The 22,526-nt window shown below is 36.8% G+C and overlaps 1 protein-coding gene across 3 annotated transcripts in view; it reads right to left on the minus strand.

Moving 5' to 3' along the window:
- Positions 1-22,526, minus strand: part of DIAPH3 (diaphanous related formin 3) — a 485,256-nt gene that overhangs the window by 348,867 nt on the left and 113,863 nt on the right. For all 3 annotated transcript variants that reach the window (NM_001374211.1, XM_054528709.2, XM_054528710.2), the window contains 1 exon segment: positions 17,567-17,697. In NM_001374211.1, the coding sequence (NP_001361140.1) occupies positions 17,567-17,697 (131 nt within the window).

Below are 22,526 nucleotides of genomic sequence, written 5' to 3' on the forward strand. Positions count from 1 at the left end.
TGCCATTTTTGTGGTCCTTTGGTTTAAGAGAGAAGGCTTTTGTTGGGACTTCTTTGTTCTGTGCCCACTGTCACTTCTGGGTTACTGACTTCTTCACCTCCAAATCTGACAAAAAGGCAGAAAGACAACCCAGCAAGCTCACTGCCATATTGCTCCTTAAATCTCAAGGTTCCTAGCCTGTCTTCTTATATTTGTTTCACATATAATGTCCAGTATTTCTAGTTGTGCTTAGCAAAAAAAAAAAAAAGGAAAAAGTAGATTTAGTCTAACTTTCAAACACAAGTCTGAAACATCCACTGTTAGAGTGTGAGAACAGGCAGAAGCTCCCACCAAGAAAATGAGAAAAAGGCAGTGACAGTGGTAAGAGGAGAACCAAGTAAACCTGACATAACAAATCCAAAGGAAAGAAGAAGTTTCAAAAAGAGAAGAGTCAAGAGTCAAGTGCTAAAATGAGGTCAAAGAAAATAAAGGCTAAAAAGAACTATAAAGAAATGAATTCAACAACAATTTATAAATAATTCTGTAGAAGTGAAATCCTGATTGCAAAAGAATTAAAAGAGAAAAGGGGTAGTAAGAACAAAGAAAAAAACATAATTTGGGATTAAAGAGTTGATGGAAGAAATTTGTAGGACTGAGATGAGGACAATTAAAAAAAAAACTGTGTGCCATAAACACTATTACAAAAATAAACAGAGATTATTAGAGGAGCAATGAAGATGGCTACCACACTTAGCTAGGGCCTAGGAACCAAACTTAAAGAAAAAACTATGCCTACAATCTTGAAGTGGAATGATGCTCATATATCTTAGGTTTAAAAAGCAGAAATGGTATATAAGGCATTTTCTATTATTCTTCTTAAATGTTTTTGTTCACATATAAGAAATGTACATACATATGTGTAGCTATACAAACACATTCTTAATCATCCTCCACCTAGTCAGCTAATTCAAGGCTTGAGTTCTACTCTCTTATACATCCCCACACACTGCTCCCACCAGAACCAGTTGGGTTTCTTTCCAAATCCATTCCTGACAGTTGTACTTACTATTGTATTTATATAATTAATATTATATAAACAGATAACACATAATTGGGGAAAGGGGTACTTTTTCTATGAAAACTAAGCCTAATGATGTGGAAAGCTAAAAATAGATTACTTTTTAAATTGCTGTAGAAGTAAATGTGGGCACAACTATATATTAAAGGGAAATCGTAGTACCAAAAAAAAATTTTTTTAGCAGAAGAATACTTCTGCATTCAGATTGTTTTGCCAGAGCCTTTACGATCCCGTTCTTCTTTAAAGCACCAATAGCAGGAAGACAACGCATTATGAGTATGCTTTATGCAATCAGCCTTTGCCCACTCCAAGAAAAGGTCTGGGCTCCATATGAAATGTCTAGAGAAAAAAATGTTTATGCTTCAGATTGAAAAAAAAAATGTTTGGGGTATATTTGAATCATTTATTTGATTATTACATGCTTTAAGCAATTTTTTTAACCAACCAACCAACCAACGGTATTAGACAGGAAGACTTCCTCTGTAGACAGTGTCTCTCTCTCTCTCTCTCCTCCAAGAAGTTAGTGTCTATTTAAGTAGATAACATTATACATTTTTCTTGATTTTGCTTTTGCGTATTTTCTTATTGTCTTATAATGAACTTATATTTTTTGTAATAAGAAAAATATTTTTAATTACCCAAAAGAATAATCTTACATGAATGCCTAGGGAAACACAAATCTAGATGGTTTAAAATCAATACACAAAGCTTCTTAAAAGGAGAAAAAATACATTACTGCTCACATGTGACAAACTAACAAATTTCATACCTTAAACTTGGAAGGTCAGCTTTAATACTGTATAATATCTAGATCCAATTTACATTCCTCTGTCAGAGTAATATATCACCAATGCTGAATATAATTATAGCTTATTTTAAGCTTTCATTTTCACCTACCTTTACCAAGGTGACTAAATACTTAAAATGAACAGTTCTAGGAGGGAGTACAAAGCACTTAGCATGCCCTGTGGGGCAAGACAAACATACACCTACATGCCATTCAATGGCCCATCCACCCAAATTACACTAAATTACAGAGCCAGGCTGGGAATTCAGGAACTATTATAAATAATGTTCAGATTGTAAAATCTACTAACCTTCAAAATACAACCACTAATATGTATATTTTCTTGAAATATGCTTCTTAAAGAAACTGTATATTTAAAAACAATCATTTATTCCCACTTTTCATATCAGATAAGATAACAGTAATAAATGTAGTATTCTCCTAGTTTCTTTTTGGCTATAACATACTGAAAGGTATAAAATATCTAGAGAAAGCATTCCAAATAAAATGAAAATAAAACCAGGTTAACAGGAATGATTAAAAAAAAAAAAAAAAAAACAAAGCACAAGAAACAAGAGTTCCTGACCTTTAGATGAAAAAACAGTAAAAGAAGTACGGATTTTAAAACATAAATACTGTTATGTGCTCTAATCAAAACTTAAGTCCACTATTAAAAGGAACATATTATAAAAAAGGAAATATCTTATTTGGAATGTGTTAAATATTAGTAAGTAGTTTCTTAGTATCAAATTAAACATCATTAGTTCAAGAAAACACTAAATTATTCATTTTAAATATAGACTAATTTGCCAACAATATATGTGGAAAAGACGTTATGGTCACATTTCAGGCCTTTCACCACTTGTCCCCACCCTAAATACTTGTCACTACTACCCAATGCTAGTCAGAGCAGTCCTAATTATTAAAATCCATGATCTTCCCTTGATTCTATAAATTTCATTGCTACTTTTGTGTGGCAATGCACTCATAATGTTCCCCTCCACAGAACTGCCTTTGTAACAACTGAAACAATTTCAGCTTTCAAGGCCAATTCACATTTCCTTCTTCTTTGAACTCTCACTGATTTGATTTCTCCATCTGTTCACCAAGTTCCATTCACTTGACCTCAGATACCCCTCCAGTTAGTTCCCATTTCTCTCCTTTCTTTTATAGAAAAGGTCTCAAAAAATTTCATCACAAGCATGGTCAGCACTTCTTGCCATCCATTCACTCAATCTCATTTCAGTCTGGCTTCTACCACCAAGACTCCAGAAAAATCTATTTTCTAAAAGGACACCAACAACCTTCCTCTTGCCAGTTCCAATAATATCATCTTGCCCCACCTCATAGCATCGCGCTATGCAGTTTGTCACTCCCTTATTTTGAAACACTCTTTCTTTAGGTCCAGAAACCAGCATTTGGGGTTCTCCTCCCCACTGGCTACTCCTCAGTCTGTGTTTCTGCCTCCTCTTCCCTTTCTGGATCACCTATTTCTGGACACTTTCTGAACCCGGAGTCCTTCAGAACTTGTTCTGACCGCTCACCTGTATCTTTAGCTTCCTTCTCCATACAACCTACCCACACTGGGATTGCATCCATTCTCAGGACTTAAATATCTCCACTCCACATATGTAAGCTTCAGACTCACACATCTAGGGGTTTGCTTGATGTCTCAAATTGTGATACTCTTTTAAACATGTCAAACTTAACATGTTAAAAAGGGATATTTTTGGCCGGGCATGGTGCCTCACGCCTGTAATTCCAGCACTTTGGGAGGCCGAGGCAGGCGGATCACAATGTCAGGAGATCGACCATCCTGGCCAACATGGTGAAACCCCATCTCTACTAAAAATACAAAAATTAGCCAGGTGTGGTGGTGTGCGCCTGTAGTCCCAGCTACTCAGGAGGCTGAGGCAGGAGAATCACTTGAACCCGGGAGGCGGAGGTTGCAGTGAGCTGAAATCGTGCCACTGCACTCCAGTCTGGTGACAGAGCAAGACTCCGTCTCAAAAAAAAAAAAAGGGATTTTTTTTTCTTCTCCAAAATTCACGGAACAAGTAACAACCTCCTCCACCCCAATTAACAGCACTACTATCTGCCTATTTGCTCAAGTAAAAAAAAAAAAAAAAAAAAAAACTGTTATTCTCAATTCCTCTTTTTATTCACATCCTACATCCAATCCATCAACAGGTCCTACAGTTTCCACCTCCAATTTATCTGCAACATTCACCCACCCCTTGGCCCACTGCTACAATTCTTATACAAGCCACCCTCCTAATTCATGTGACTACTGCCAGAGTCTCCTATCTCACACCTCCTTGTCCACTCTCTCCTCCCTTCAATCAATTCTCCCTAATATGATTTGAGTCTCTGTCACCACTCAAATCTCACCTCAAATTATAATTCCCATAATCCCCACATGTCAAGGGCAGTACCAGGTGGAGGTAATGGGATCATGGGTATGGTTTCCCCCATGCTAGTCTCCTGAAAGCAAGTGAGCTCTCACAAGATCTGATGGCTCTATAAGGGGAATTTGGCATTTGCCCTGCTTCCACTCACTCCATCCTGCCACCCTGTGAAGAAGGTGCCTGCTTCTCCTTTGCCTTCTGCCATGATTGTAAGTTTCCTGAGGCCTCCCCAGTAAAGCAGAACTGTGGGTCAATTAAACCTCTTTCCTTTATAAATTACCCAGTCTCAGGCAGTTCTTTATAGCAGCCTGAGAACACACTAATACACTTCCTGTGGCAGTTAAAGTGATCCTTTTAGAAATTTAAGCCAGAATAGCTCATCTCCCGCTTGAAACTCTTCAACAGACTCCACTTCCACAGAATGAAAATCCAATATCCCTACCACGAGCTTTATGGCCGTGACCTTCTGCATGCCCACCTTCTCTGACAGCCTTTTGGATTCCACCATCCTCTCCTCTCTCCATCCCTCTGCCACGTGGTTTTTCCACCTCATGTACAGTACTACTGCCCACTCTTCTCTAAACTAGTTCCTTGTCCTTTGGTGTCAAACTCCACCACCTCAGAAAGACTTTCTATAATCAGCTAAATCAAAAAACCTCTCCATTAATTACTCTCAGTCCTCATTTTTTCTTCACTGAACTGATTATACCTTTTTGTTTTATTTATTTGTGTTCTAGGTTTCTCCTATATGCTTCTCATTTACTGCGGTACCTAGCAGAGCCCTTGGAATACTTGTTGCATATATAGATTACAAAATCCTGTGCTATATTTTAGTAGCATGTTATCCATGTCACATACTTAGGAACTTAAGAGCTTTATTCTTTCACATGTTAGATGTTTCTCTCTAAAAGGAATCGCAACAATTTAAGAGAAGAAATCCTTGCACCTCATCTAGTATTCCAAACAGAGAATGCATAAAAACACTTGAAATACCTGCTCTCCTGTCTTCCAAAATGAGCAGTACAGGCTCATGTATTCTACTTTATTTCAAGCATTAATCTCCTTATTCTGTTTTTACTATTCAAATCCATGTAACATGTACTCTGATCTTCTCTCCTGAGTCCCATATTAAGGCTTCACAATGACACAACACCGGGTCCCCTCCTCAGAAATTCATAGCACAGTGGAGAGAGCAGCCACACATATAGACTTAAGAGTACAAAGGCTCAAAACAAGTGCACAAGAAATATGTTTTTCTGATCTCTAAAGATGTGTTGTCCAATAGGGTAGCCTCTAGACACATGTGGCTATTTAAATTTTGAATTTAAATCCTAATCACACTAGCAATATTTCAAGTGCTCAACAGCCACATGTGGTAAGCAGCTTCTGTAATGAACAAGACAGACATAGACCATTTTTGTCATTGTAGAAAGTTCCATCAGGCTTCTGTTCAAATGGGCTAAACTTCTACTTAGCCCTGCAGAGGGACTGCAGGTGATATCAGTGGCTCTAACCTTCTTTTGGGTGTTTCTTTCATATTATTGTATTAGGCCATTCTTGCATTGCTATAAAGAAATGCCTGAGGCTTGGTAATTTATAAAGAAAAGAGGTTAATTGGCTCGCAGTTCTGCAGGTTGTACAGGAGGTATGGCACCAGCATCTACTCTGCTTCTGGGAAGGCCTTAAGAAGCTTCTAATCATGGCAGAAGGTGAAGGGATAGCAGGCACGTCACATGGCCAGAGCCAGTGTTTGTGTGTTGGCTAGAGAGGGGGTGGGGAGGCAAACTTGTAAATGATGAGATCTTACAAGAACTCACTAACTATCACAAAGACAGCACCAAGCCATGAGGGATCTGACCCATGATCCAAATACCTCCCACCAGGCCCCACCTCCAGCACTAGAGATTACAATTCACCATGAGATTTGGGTGGGGACAAATACCCAATCTGTATCAGTCTGCCCCTAGCCCCTCTCAAATATCATATCCTTTTTGCAAAATGTGATCATGCCTTCCTAATAGTCCCCCAAAGTCTTAATGCATTCCAGCATTAATTCTAAAGTCCAAAGTGCAAAGTCTCATCTGAGACAAGGTGAGTCCCTTTTACTTACAAGCCTGTAAAATCAAAAACAAGACATTTACTTCCAAGATACAATGGGGGTACAGATATTAGGTAAACATTCCCATTCCAAATGGGAGAAATCAGCCAAACCAGAGGGGCTATAGGCCCTAAGCAAGTTTGAAACCCAGTAGGGCAGTCATTAAATCTTTTTTTTTTTTTTTTTTTGAGATGGGGTCTCTCGCTGTCACCAGGCTGGAGTGCAGTGGCACAATCTTGGCTCACTGCAACCTCCACCTCCCAGGTTCAAGCAATTCTCCTGCTTCAGCCTCCTGAGTAGCTGGGACTATAGGCATGGGCCACCATGCCCAGCTAATTTTTGTATTTTTAGTAGAGACGGGGTTTCACCGCGTTGGCCAAGATGGTCTCAATCTCTTGACCTCAAGATCCACCGCCTCGGCCTTCCAGGCGTGAGTCACCGTACCTGGCCTGCAGTCATTAAATCTTAAAGCTCCAAAATAATCTTCTTGACTCCGTGTCCCACATCCAGGCCACATTGGTACAAGGGGTGGGCTCCCAAGGCCTTAGGTAGCTCTGCCCCTGTGGCTTTGCAGGGTGCACCACCCACAGCTGCTCTCAGGTGCCAGCACTGAGTGTCTATGGCTTTTCTAGTTGTAGGGTGCAAGCTGCTGGTGAATCTACCATTCTTGGGTCTGAAGAGCAGTGACCCTCTTCTCACAACTCAACTAGGTAGTGCCCCATTGGGGACTCTGTGTAAGTGGTCCAACCCCACATTTCCCCTTGGTACTACCTTAGCAGAGATTCTATGTGAGGATTCCGCCAGCCCCTACAGCAGTGTTCTACCTGGACACCCAGGCTTTCTCCATATATCCTCTAAAATATAGGTGGAGGCTACCAAACCTCAAGTCTTGCACTCTGTGCACCCACAGGCTTAAAACCACATGGAAGTCACCAAGACTTACAGCTTGCACTCTCTGGAGCTGTGGCCCAAGCTGTACCACGGCCACTTTGAGCTAAAGCTGGAGCCAGAGTGGCAGGGAAGCAGGGAGCAGTGTCTCAAGGCTGCACAGAGCAGCAGGGCCCCGGGCCTGGCCCTCAAAACTATTCTTCCCCAGGAAGCCTCTGGGCCAGTGATGGGAGGGGCTGCCAAAGGTCTCTGAAATGTCTTCAAGGTTTTTCCCTCATTGTCTTGGACATTAACTCTTGGCTCCTTTTCAGTTATGCAAATTTGTCTAGCAAGTAGTTGCTCCACAGCCTTCTTGAGTTCCTCTCTGAAAAAAGCTTTTTCTTTGCCACATGGGCAGGCTGCAAATTTTCCAAACCTTTATGCTCTTCGTCCTGTTCAAATATAAATTTCTTTGCTCCAACATTGGAACACAGGCAATTAGAAGAAACCAGGCCACATCTTGAATGCTTTGGTGCTTAGAAATTTCTTCCACCAGATACCCTAAATCACTCTGAAGTTCAACCTTCCACAAATCCCAAGGGCAGAAGCAAAATGCAGCCAAATTCTTTGCTAAGGCATACCATGCATGACCTTTGCTCTGGTTCCCAATAAGTTCCTCATTTGCATCTGAGACCTCCTCAGCATGGATTTCACTGTCCATATTACTATCAGCATTTTGGTCACAATCATTTAACGAGTCACGAGGAAGTTTCAAACTTTCCCTTATTTCCCATATTCTTCTGAGCTCTCCAAATTCTTCCAACCTCTGCCCATCACCCAGTACCAAATTTCCTTCCACATTTTCAGATCTTTTTACAGCAAATGCCCCACTTTTTTTTTTTTTTTTTACCAATTTTCTGTATTAAGCAATTCTTGCATTTCTATAAAGAAATATCTGCATCTGGGTAATTTCTAAGGAAAAGAGGTTTAATTGGCTCATGGTTCTGCAGGCTGCACAGGAAGCATGACACCAGCATCTGCTTGCCTTCTGGGTTGGCCTTAGGAAGCTTGGTGGAAGGTGAAGGTGGAACAGGCACATCACATGGTGAGACCAGGAGCAAGAAAGAGAGTGTGGGCAGAGGTGACATACACTTTTAAATGACTAGATCTCATGAAAATTCACTCACTATTGCAAAGACAGCACCAAGCTCATTGGGATCTACTCCCATGAGCCAAACACCTCCCACCAGGCCCCACCTTCAGCATTGGGGATTACAGTTCAACAGGAGATCTGAGCAAGAACAAATATCCAAACTATATCAATTATTATTTATGAAATTTAATATACAAGAAGCTGAAATAAACTGTACCTGTTCCTTTCAGACATATACTGCCCCTCTAATAAAAGAACTAGAAATCCATCACCAATCTAATTGACAGAGTTTTACTCTTAAAAAGTTTTCTGAATGATAAAAATTAAAACTTCTTCTATTGTCAATGTGATGCCTTCCTTTGTATTAAGGCCTCTCTTCATTTATAGACATGTAAGGGAATACCAAGATAAACATCATTTTAAAAATCTTTTACTTAACCGACTTGGCAATACTCTAAGACATAATAACAAGCCCAGAAAATTAATCTAAGGAATAAACTATACTGATTATTTGTATGTAAAGTACTAATAACTAGAGGCTTTAGTATCTGCAATTCAATAATTTCTCTCACTGAAAATATTTATCTTTCAACAGAAACCAAAGAAACCAAAATATTCAGTTAATAACTTTATACTGATAGCTGTAAAGCCATAAACACATAAGATTTACATTCTCAGAAAACAGGCAATAACAATTAAAAAGAAAGAAAGTTTATTATATTCCACCTTTATATCCATAAGAAACTGTAAAGTTCAATGAGTTTTTTTTCCAAATTGTTTTGGCTTAACACTGTACCTTCTGTTGTTGTCTTTTAAACAGTAAACTGATAGTTTCAAATAATTAGGTTTGTTTTGTTTTGTTTTGTTTTGCTTTAAGAGGCAGGGACTCGCTGTGTTGCCCATGCTAGGGTACAGTGGCTATTCACAAGCACAATCCCACTACTGTTCAGCATGGGAGTTTAATCTACTCTGTTTCTGACCTGGGCCGGTTCACCTCTCCTTGGGCAATTTGGTGATCTGCTGCGCTCAGGAGGTCACCATATTGATGCTGAACTTAGTATGGACACCTGATTGGCACAGTGTACCACAGTCCAGAATTCCTGGACTCAAGAGATCCTCCTGCCTCAGCCTCCCAAGTAACTGGGACTACAGGCATGTGCCACCATGCCCAGCTCAAATAATTAGGTTTTAGTAACATTTTCTCCCGGTTATACTTAAATGTCAGTAATATAGGTTCCAAAATCTATTTTTTAATAGAGTAGTTGAATATAACTAATCTAGACATACATGAGCTCTCGTAGTTATATGAAACTGTGTTAAAAATGAAGATTTTGGATTCTGTGTCACATTGTGACTCACTTTACATGTTAACAGAATTTTTTTAAAAAAGATAGTCTATCTTGGCCATTTAAACAGTTATATTTTGAATAAACTGGGAGATATATATGGCAGATAGATATACCATATATATGTATACATGCACAGCATATATAGATATAGATACAACTTTAAAAAACAGATTTGGAGCACTTTACAATTCCAGGCCCTCTCAGGTCAACTATAAATTGAGCTGAGCAGCTCTTATTTACCATCTATAGAAGACATGTGCCTGTTAAAAGCAATTAATAAATTTTCCATGCGCTCTTTGTTTACTGTTAACCCTGTATTCAAAGCCAAAGCTTTTAAGATACAGATACACTTTGAAACCAAATATTTATACAACATTTTGCTACATCTATAAACCAAAAAAAAGCTATAGAATGAATGACAGTATACAAACGAAGCAGCCTCCTACCCCTAGGGAACATTCAGTCTTCTAGAGGTCTCTTAGAGAAATGGTGCTAGGTTTGGAAGGATTGTGAAAGCATGAGAAAGTAATGGCTTGTCCTTTGAAAATATAAAGTTAGTACTTATTTGAAAACATTAATAGTTACTTTCTTCCAGGACATTTTTTCATTAATATTTCATCAATTTGACATGCTTTTAGAAAGGACAGCCACATGACTTAAAATTAGAAGGTATTTTCAACAAATACTTATTTAATAAGCAATGCTACTTGTCATAAACATTACAAACTCTGAATGGCAATTAAGAAATAATAGAAGGCATATTTGAAGATAGATGGCAGTGTCAAAATAAACAGGTAAAGAAGAATATTAATATCCTACCTAATACTTTTTGACTTCTTATTGGAAAGTAATCTTGAAAAAATGCCTTTAAGAGGTACAAATAGGCACATCTCTCTAACGAAAACTCTGTTTAAAAAATACATCCCACTAATATTTTTAATTTACCAGAGGAGATGTTTCTACAACTTCTATGATGCACTATATTGCAGATTCCCTCATCCCAGCTACAGGCAGTTACACCGATGACTGCCAGGGACCATAACTATAGCACTTCCTGTCAGACATACTTCACCTCTCCTTTTCTATTCCTTAATACCTGGTATAAAGCCCACTCCCTCCCTTAGCCTCACCCTGCTAAGCCAGCACTCCCTGCTGAAGGGAAACCTCCTTAGATCACTCTTCTATTCCCTTGGGACTCTCTTGAGATTAATGTCCAATCATCCTTGCAGATTTTTAAAAATAATCTTCAATCTGTCAGAGTTTATTTTCTTTATAATAATCTCACCATCTGGAATATAACATTGAGAATGTAATAATAATGTAGTTAATATATCAAAGAAGTGGATATGCAGAACCAAGGCTCCTTAGGCAGCACTAATAGAATTGCTTTCAATGACAGAAATGGCCTATATATATATTGTTCAAAATGGTAGCCACTAACTACATGTGGCTCTCAAACAATTAATACATTGTGGTGTTTTTTTCATTCATTTTTAGTTAACTAAATTTAAATAGCCACAGGCAGCTAGTGGCTACCATATTGAATAACAGGAAAGAAAACAGAGCTGCCTGCATTACTTACCTCCTTGGTATCAATATCAAAGAGAAAGGAAGAAAAGAGAAAGAAAAACAAAGCAAAGGAAAAAGAGAAAAGAAATACACCCAGGAAAACCTTTACTCCACCTGCCCCTTTCAGAAATTATCACTACTAGTATCAAAATGAATCTGAATATATTGTTAATTCTCAAACACTTTTTAACCTAAGGTGAATTTTTAATAAGTTTCTATAACTTGTTAAACTAAAATTCTAAAACATGTCATGCAAATCTAAAAAATATATCCAGAATGTAGTAGAGAGAGACAAATAAATGCAAAGTATTAATGATAGAATAGGAAATAATAAAGTATAGAGCAAGATGGTCTAACATATACAAAATTAGAGGGGAAAAGGCAATACTTGACAAAACAATGGCAAAATTTTCACAGAAAGATACCCATCATATTCAAAAAGCCAAAAAAATTCCCTATCAGAATAAAAAAGAAAGAAATCTCACCCGGACACGTAAAAGAAACTCTACAACACCAAAGATAAAAAAAAAATCATAGAACCAGACAAAGAGAAAAGGCAGATTACCTGGAAAGGAATTGGTTTTACTAAACAACAAGTTCTCAAAAATAGCAATGAAAGCCAGAAGAGAAAACAGTATCTTCAATGTGTTAAGCATAGATATCTAAAACCCTCAATTGCATCTCAATTGCATGCCCTAGGAAGGCTATCCTTCCAAAGCAAAGGCAAATAGATATTTTGAGACATTAAGTATAAACAAAAAAAAAACTGTGGGTGAACCTGATTAAATATCACTTTTAAAAAAGATACTTTCAAACAGAATTTTGCCATCACACTCTCACTAAGGAATCTTAATAATATACTTAGAGCAAAAGTAAAATAATGGGGGGGGGGGCGGGGACAAAAATCAAAAAGAATGATGTGTGTAGAAACATATATACATATACACATATTTATAATATGACTCAATAATAGTAAAATCTAACTTATTAAAGGAAAACAGATACACTGAAATTTCACTCAAAACTAGCATACAAGTGAAAAAGGATATTAAAGTATTCTTTGGTTCAAGAGAAGAGATATTGCTTACTTTTGTACCTTTTAAGTACATGCAAGTTAAATTTCTTTTTAAAGTGTGTTCATGTTAAATTTCTTTTCTAAGATTAGAATTAGATTAGTAAATGAGGAAAAATAAAATAAGAAATTAAATATCAATCCAAAAGAAGTTAAGGAGAATAAAGACGAAGGATGAATATAGAAAGGGAAGAAGCAGAAAGAAGAGATGAGGAAGAGCAGGAGCAGTTTGGATGATGAACCTGAAAAAAGTAGCATAAATTAAAAATTCAAAATGAAACATCAGACATAAATTCCAACATATTTTCACAACTGATACAAAAAGATTATCAGTTAAAGATAAAGATTATCAGATGCGATAAAAAAAATTATTCATATGCTATTTATAATAGATATTCCTAAAATATAAGGTATGAAAATGATTAGTTGGGAAAAATGTAAACAGCTGCACACATCAAGATGGATAAACCTATGAAACAATATTGAGAGGAAATACAACTCTCAGAAGAATGCGTGGAAGACGACTCGTTAACGTACAGTTCAAAAACATATAAAACCAAACGGTAGGTTAATTAGGAATATGTATATGCTAAAACATAATAGAAAGGAATGATAAACCCAAAACTCAGGACAGTGGTTACCACAGAATAGTAGGGGGAAGGGGTGTTTAGGAACGAATGAGGGTATAGGATTAAGAAGGGATGAAAGGAAGCTTCAAAGCTATAGGCAATATTATATGTCTCAGCCTCATTAGTAGGCAAGGAGATGCATGTTTTACTGTTATGATAAATTGTCTTTTGGAAATGTTTAATATTTTATTTAAAAATTTGAAGTAAGTCAAAGTATTAGCAACTTCAAATTTCTGATCTTGAAAGACTTCCTTAGATCATGTTGATAAAAATGAGTACACTGATCTCACTGCTTGTCACAAGTTTTTCTGTCTTTACACATGTGACATATGGTATGAACTAGATCAACTCCGAAATCAAGATGTTCCACCTGCTTTGTGTTTTTAATCCCAGAAATGAAAAAAAAATAGATTCCAAAAATGACACTTATTAAATGGAATAATGACATTCAAAGGCTGTTTACTTGTTTTCACGTAAACACATACGTTTCTGCAAAATTTTCCAAAATGATTTTCTCAAAATTATAGCTATCAACTTAAGAATCTCTTTAGAAATCCAACAAAAAGATAACTTTATGAGAAGATTATTCTTGTTAATTTGAAAATGAAAATTTTAACTATGATTAATGGAAAATAATGCCTAAAATCTCAAAACACAAAAACCTGATAAGCCTAGATTTTGAGACAAAAAATCTTACCCTTGACAGGCATGTCAAATTAAGAAAATAAAGATACCTTCTATCACTAATTTGCTATATGCATAGACGAGTATGATCTATAAATGCTTGATATCAATCATAATGATGTTGCTGTCTACCTTTTTATGTTTCTACCCAAATGTATTCCATAATTCAAACATAATTATTGACTATGTCAAGATCCACTAAAAATAATATTTGATAATTTGAAGAAATTGGTCTTTTCCCTGGTATTCAGAACTAGCTCAAAACTGTCACCAAGAATACTAGATAATCAATAAATAACAAATAGAAGACGTTTGTGATCTCTACATCAAATCTTCATAAAGCAAGGCAAATAATCTAGTATTTAGCATACTGATTTTCACATAATTCATAGACAGTAAAAGGCTGACATGGCTCACAATTGCTAGGCAGTTTCAGAAGTTGAAGAGTGGCTCTAAAAATATTACATATCCAGAGCCGAGAGGGGAGAGCTAATTGGGAGTACAGAGGAGTCTACTTTTTCCTTGATTTCTTTCTTTCTTTTTCTTTTTTCGAGATAGAGTCTCACTCTATCGTCCAGGCTGGAGTGCAGTGGCATGATCTCAGGTCATTGCAACCTCTGCCTCCCAGGTTCAAGGGATTCTCGTGCTTCAGCTTCCCAAGTGGCAGGGAGTACAGGTATGCACCACCACGCCCAGATAATTCTTGTATTTTTAGTAGAGACGGGGTTTCACCATGTTGGCCAGACTGGTCTCAAACTCCTGGCCTCAAGTGATCCGCCCGTCTCAGCCTCCCAAAGTGCCAGGACTACAGGTATGAGCCACTGTACTCGGCCTTCCTTCATTGTTTATTTAAATAAATCCTGAACCTACACCAGCATTGGAAAACCATCAATCAGTTCAATTTTCTTTTTTGTTCTATTCAGACATTTTAAACACTTTAACTCTAATTTACTTAATGATATTACAGGTCTAACAATGATCTCAAACTTTACAAAAATTAGAAATTCTTTTTAGTCACATACTGTATAAAAATTAAAAACTGATTCAAAGAGCAGGCATATCATAACTGACAGGAAAGTCCAAAAATTTGATCACAGGCATAACTCCCAAGTTTTACATGTCCAGCTAAGTCATTTCTCTAATTGGAACACTGGACAAAGAAATATTCAAAAGTATCTTCTTGAGCCTGGCACAGTGGCTCACACCTGTAATCCCAGGACTTCGGGAGGCCGAAGCGTGTGGATCATTAGAGGTCAGGAGTTCAAGACCAGCCTGGCCAACATGGTGAGGCCTGTCTCTACTAAAAATACAAAAATTAGCCAGGGGCACACCTGTAATCCCAGCTACTCGGGAGGCTGAGGCAGGAAAATCTCTTGAACTCGGGAGACGGAGGCTGCAGTGATCCAAGATTGCACCACTGCCCTCCAGCCTGGGTGACAGAGTGAGACTCCACCTCAAAAAAAAAAAAAAAAAAGACCTCCTCGATTTTCTCTCTAAATAAAGTGACATGATTTCAGAAAAAATTCTCCAATGATATTTTCTATTCTTTTCAATGAAAAAAAACCACTTAATGGATAACATCATGGATTCCTAATAACATATTCTAGAATTGTCCATCCTTAAAGAAACAATTCCACCAATTTCTAGTTTTTCTTCTTTAAATAAGGTTCAAATGAACCAGACATAGCATAATTTCCCAGTGTTTTTAGGTAAAATCACAATAATAATCCATTGTAAGATGCATGAATTCATATATTAAAACCTTCTATTTTGTTTTCTTTTGTTAGCACAGACATCTACTTTTGAGTAGATGAAGAAGAGAATAATAGTAGTATTAAATAAAGGGTCTACTCCTCATTATATTGAAAAACTACGAATATTTCCAGTGCCCACTGGCTGACAGATAAACTGAGAAATGAGTGTGAATTGTCTCCCCAGTCAACCCCGCCAATACCCTCTTTCCTATGTTTAAACTCCATAGAAATACGGTGTGAATCTGCTTTGTTTACTCAAGCCCCACACCCAACATACTACTGGAAAACAGCAGGTGCTCAAAAATTTTTATTTTTTCGCAACTGCACTCAAGCTGGAATGCAGTGGCATAATGCCAGCTCACTGAAATCTCCACCTCCCAGGTTCAAGCGATTCTCCTGCCTCAGCCTCCCGAATAGCTGGGATTACAGGCGTCCGCCACCATGCCCGGCTAATTTTTTAATTTTAGTAGAGACGAGGTTTCACCATGTTAGCCAGGCTGGCCTGGAATGCCTGACCTCAAGTGATCCATCCGCCTCGGCCTCCCAAAGTGCTGGGATTACAGGCTTGAGCTACCACAAATGGCCAAATATATTTTTAAATGAACATATTTTACAGGCAAAGATTAAGCTGGACACCAAAGCTCTTCATTATGAATATACCTGTCAAATAAATTCCCCAATCCATTCTCAGTTTCTAACACTAGCCAAGGTAAGACTAAAGAAGGCTAAAATTAAAACCTCATTGTTTCAATCAACAAATCTTTACGGAGCATTTCCTACATGTTAAACAGTGTGTCTGGTAACGCGAGGTAAATTACACATATGAAGCCCTAGTCTCATGCCAACCATTAGTTTGCAGTCTAGAGGACAGACTGGAAATGGCAAAATATGGAAAAATAAAGTTGAAATATACTAGTTTCTTTGTTTACTCATCATACTCCTTAGTTAAATGTCACTCAGTCTCACATCTCAGCAGGTAAGGTTGTTTACTTTTAAATACATGTACAGTCAAGGATTTCTGCATGCAATATCCCAGCCACAGAAGTGTCCAAAAAAGTAATAATCAGAGCAAATTCTTCTCCATATCATGAACCTCCAATTATAGTATGCAATTCTAGCCTTCAGAACACACACACACATATATATATATGACTACATATGCATATATTCTTATGCAGAAATAATCATTCATTTCTTACACAATGAAAACCCAAAACTGATCTACAATCCTTGCAGCTCTGAAATTCTCTGATTCTGACTGTTTAGGTATTTCATAACAATTTCTGCTTGAATTTTTTTCAAGAATACTCTTGTTTAGCTACCTACCTAATTCAGTTAGCAAATGGCCTCTGAATAGACTGAAATCTCTCTTTTTAGGCACCACAATTAACATACATGATATATTTCAGGTACATCTTCCTGGTTTTTGTTTTTTTAACAAGTCTGTCTCCTACCATGCAATAATCTGACAAGTTTAAATACGTCCAGTTTATCAAAATATATTTACACTGATTGTTAAATTTTGTTCACAACTATTTCTTAGAGGCACCAAAAATTAGCCCCATTCCAAAACTGACTTATGGAAACACCTATGGTACTGTTTTTAGATAAAATACAGGATACTCACTTAAATTTGGACTTCAGATAAACAGTGTGTGTGTGTCTAGAATTGAATATTTCTGGTTGTTCTGTACTTTTATTTGGTAAATATAGCAAAACTAACCTATAGGCCCCTACGACAACATCATTTCCAACAACAGAAAAAATTAATTAGTGGTATTTCTTACTTTGTCAAATAAGATCAGCAAGTAAATATACAATGACAAAATTCAGGGTGAAACTCAGTCATATTAAATTAATAGTTTCTCACATGACAATTCTCTTTTAGAAAACACCTTAAGTTTCTAAAAATTCTATGTGGGCAAAAGGCTTTTTTAAAGTCCCTGAGCAATGTACCACTCAGTAATAAATGCAAAAGGTACTACTGAGACTATATTTCTTCCTGCATATAAATATTAGGTATTCAGTTTGTACTTTGAGAAACTGTTGAGGTCTACCAGGCACAATGAAAAAAAAGTATTAAACTAAAAGAACACATTAAAGACATCTGCCCTGTTGGTGTTCAAACAGATGAATTACCTCACAGGATTGCTGGTCAAAGACACTCGGAGAGACTCCAAGCATGTGACAAGTCTCTCATCTGCAGACCCCATTTTCAGCTCATGAATGAATTCCTGAGGTGAGATCTGTCGGCTTCTCTTAAGACTTCCCTATAAAATAAGTCAAAAAATGTTTTGATTAATACTGCATGGAGATTACCCATTAAAAAATAACAAGTTAATCCCTCTAACAGCAGCACATAACTACTATAATTAGCACTATTTGGGCAAGGGCGGTAGATAATTTCCTTACTTCTACCCAAAAATCTATAAATTCATAATCTGTGGTATCCACAAAAGATAGTACTATAACATCAGAAGGTGTGCAAATTGAAATAACTGCTTTCTTAAATGTAAAATGTCATGGAGAACAATTGTGTAATATAGAAAATATCTTAAAATACAGTAATATTTTTAGGCATACACAAAATAAAATTCAAAACTCAATATAAGAACTACTCTATTAAAATTAGTATTCTGAGCAGTGTAGAAAAGGCTATTAGGTATTAATTCATTCAGCTATCACTATAAGCCTAGTTCTAGGCACTGTAGACACATGGATTAACAAAAAGCGAAGTCTGGAAGAAATGCAAGCAAGAAAATAATAATTTTCAGTACAGTCTAGTTCCTGTAACACAGCACCAAGAGACTCAAAGAAAGAACATCTAACCTGGCAGAACAGATCAGGGAAGCTTGCATAACAGGGGTACATCTTCCTGGTTTTTCTTTTGTAAGTAAGCATTAGGGAGGCAAAGAATGAGAAAGGAATTAACTTCCAGACCAAAATATAACATGCATGTACACATGCAGAGAAAAACAAAAACATATGCAATTGAAGATAGAGGCCAGATCATGGAGTGATAGAGCACTACTATGCAATTAGCTCTCCTGGGGAGTTTTGGAAGGATCACTCCAGTGTGAAATATGAATTAGAAGAGTAGAGTTCCCTCATTATTCAACAAACATTAAGTACCTATTAAATACTGGGCACTGTTTTAAGTACTGAGAATAGAGCAGAGATGAAAGAAGAATAAGAGATTCAACTTCCTACCTACATGTAGCTTTACTACCTATGGGGAGAAACAGGTAATACATAAAATAATGAAAATGCATTGCACTGTAAATAATACATGCTGTGGAGAAGAATAAAAGCAGAAAAGAGAATAAGTAGCATCATATGAGACATGCAGTTTTAAACAGGATGGTCAAAGAAAGCCTCACAGAGAAGACTTCAAAGGCCTCAAACTTGAGTGTTTAAATAAAAAGTCTAAAGGAGATAAGACAGCTAACCATGCAGATACAGGAAAAAAAAAATGCTGTGATGGAGGGAACTGTAGGTTTTACAGTCCACTCAAAGAACTTGGACTTTTACTCTGAGATCAGAAGCAGAGAGATCTGTCGAGAAGGTATCTATTATAGCCTAGATAGGAAATGATGAGGATGGTGAACTAACAATAAAGTTCTGAATTATATTATTTGAATTACAGATTCACCATCCAATGGCAGGAAATGAATTGCGTAAGTTCAAAAGAAGATCAGGTGAAGTGGTAGGAAATCAGGTGTTTCTCACGTTTTTTGTTTTTATTAATTTACTATAATGTTATTCAAGAAAACATTCTCAATAAAGCAAAACAAATTAGCACTGTAAAGACAGGTTATTTTTATTCATGTCATTATCAAAGCAGTAATTTAATAAAGAAGAATTCAATGGTATAATCTCCGAAAATAAAAGGGGAAATGGTGAAAGCTATGAAAATGAACATCCGATTATTTTTACCGCAGTCACTGATATCATTCAAAGAACATATTCAACTTGCACCAACACAGCACTTATTGATGTTTCTTTTTGCTATGAATTACCAAAGGATTGATTGTTCAACAGAGAAAATTTGGAAAACACAGAAAAGCAACAGGAACAAAGGTGCCTCAAAATAACTACTGTTAATATATTTCTACATAAAGCATTTTTCTCGTATATATAGAGAATATTAATATATTTGCATATATTTATATTTTAAAACATATATGATATGGTTTGGCTGTGTCCCCACCCAAATCCCATCTTGAATAGTAGTTCCTATAATCCCATGTTTTGGGAGGGACCCAGTAGGAGGTAATTGAATCATGAGGGCGGTTACCTCCATGCTGTTCTCGTGATAGTCAGTGAGTTCTCACGAGATCTGATGGTTTTAAAAGGGGCTTTTCCCCCACCTTCGCTTGGCACTTCTTGCCTGCTGCCATGTAAGATGTGACTTTGCTTCTCCTTTGCCTTCTATCATGATTGTGAGGCCTCCCCAGCCATGTGAAACTGTGAGTACATTAAACCTTTTTATTTATAAATTACCCAGTCTCAGCTGGGCACAGTGGCTCATGCCTGTAATCCCAGCACTTTGGGAGGCTGAGGCGGGCAGATCACCTGAGGTTGGGAGTTCGAGACCAGCCTGACCAACATGGAGAAACCCCATCTCTACTAAAAGTACAAAATTAGCTGAGCGTAGTGGCACATGCCTATAATCCCAGCTACTCAGGAGGCTGAGGCAGGAGAATTGCTTGAACCTGGGAGGCAGAGGTTGCGGTGAGCAGAGATCATGCCATTGCACTCCAGCCTGGGCAACAAGAGTGAAACTCTGTCTCAAAAAAAAATAAAAATAAAAACAAATAAATTACCCAGTCTCAGATTCATCTTATTAGCAGCGTGAGAAAAAACTAATACAATACACTTTACTCATTATAAACATTGTTTGATACCTATTGTTCTATAGGCTACTGTTATCTTTAAGCAATATTTCATGAACATATTCCAATTTCAACACATAAGCCATAAAGAATATGACCTCTTCCTGCCTACAGACTATTGCATTACTTACTTAATTAGTCCCTGGCTCTTGGGCAAGTAGGTTGTTTACAATTTCTTGATATCATAAATTTTTCAAGTTTCCTGTGCGTGCTGTCAGGCCAATATTTTTATCCAAAAATATAGCAACTAGATGATTTCTTGTAGCCCATTCTAAATTTATTACCAAAAAACTTGCAATTTGGGTAGGATCAAAATAAACCACAACTGAATAAATAGATTTTTTTCTTCAACAATAAGTAAGCTCCATGTAGCAAATACTTTTTAAGTATGAGAATAACCAATAAGTGCATGTGGATAAGAATAAAAGTGGTATTAAAAGATAAAAAACAAAAACCACCTATCCTATATCTTAGCCCTGTCTCACAAAGACAATAATTATTAATTCCTTTAACAGTTTCTTCTGATAGTTACTTAATATGTCTAAATAATGTACCTGATATTTTTAGATTTCTAAATATTCATTATTACCTTTGATCTGTATTATGAAAAATAAGGATTTAATTATTTTCAAACATTGGAACCTCTTCTCTTCCAACTCCTGAATAGCAATAGGTAAACTCAATTGAACCAAAAGATGCCATTCCATGAAATGAGAGCTAACTGAATCCACATTTTATAAAGTCCTTACAGCTACATCCCTAAAGAGATGAGTTCAGGCATCCAAAAATCTTAATGCTTTAGTTCATTTTATTATCACTCAATAGGATATTATATGTCCCAATCATAAAATCGCTCAATTACTGTAAGGATATAAACAGACACTTTTCAACAGAAGACATTTATGTGGCCAAAAAACATATGAAAAAAAGCTCATCATCACTGGTCATTAGAGAAATGCAAATCAAAACCAAAATGAGATACCATCTCACGCCAGTTAGAATGGCGATCATTAAAAAGTCAGGAAACAACAGATGCTGGAGAGGATGTGGAGAAATAGGAACACTTTTACACTGTTGGTGAGAGTGTAAATAGTTCAACCATTGTGGAAGACAGTGTGGCGATTCCTCAAGGATCTAGAACTAGAAATACCATTTGACCGAACAATCCCATTATGGGGTATACACCCAAAGGATTATAAATCATGCTGCTATAAAGACACATACACATGTATGTTTATTGCAGCACTGTTCACAATAGCAAAGACTTGGAACCAATCCAAATACCCATCAATGATAGACTGGATAAAGAAAATGTGGCACACATACACCATGAAATACTATGCAGCCATAAAAAAAGAATGAGTTCATGTCCTTTGCAGGGACATAGATGAAGCTGGAAACCATCATTCTCAGCAAACTAACAAGAACAGAAAACCAAACACCGCATGTTCTCACTCATAAGTTGGAGGTGAACAATGAGAACACATGGACATAGGGAGGGGAACCTCACATACCAGGGCTTTTCGGGGCGTTGGGGGGTTAAGAGAGGGATAGCATTAGGACAAATACCTAATGTAAATGATGGGTTGATGGGTGCAGCAAATCACCATGGCACGTGTATACCTATGTAACAAACCTGCACATTCTGCACTTGTATCCCAGAAATTAAGGTATTTTTTTAAAAAAAGAAAAAAGGAAATACCTATAGATAAAACTACAACACATTTGTGGAGAGAAATTGAGGACAACCTACAAAAATAAACACGTTATACCATACTCATAGATCAGAAGACTTAATTTTATTAAGAAATCCATTAAGTACATTTTCTGAAAAAAATAATCCATAGATTCAATCAATGATTACTGTCAAAATCCCATCAAGTGTTTTGTATAAATTGAGAACTACATTCTAAAATTTATATGAAAATAAAGGAGACCTAAAATAGGAAAACAATTGTGATAAAGAACAAAGTTGGGGGGCTTACACTATCTGATTTCAAGATTAACTGTAAATCTACAGTAATCAAATTAGAGTGATACATGCATCAGTGGAAATAGACAGTCCAGAAATATAACTTATATCGTCAACGATTTTCACAAAAGTTGCCAATGTGATTCAATGCGGGGAAGAAGAATCTCTTCAACAAATGGTGCTAGAACAATTGGACTTTCATATGAAAGAAAGTGAACCTGGATCCTAGACC

The sequence above is a fragment of the Pongo abelii genome, chromosome 14 (assembly GCF_028885655.2).
Source record: "Pongo abelii isolate AG06213 chromosome 14, NHGRI_mPonAbe1-v2.0_pri, whole genome shotgun sequence".
Classification (NCBI taxonomy): domain Eukaryota; kingdom Metazoa; phylum Chordata; class Mammalia; order Primates; family Hominidae; genus Pongo; species Pongo abelii.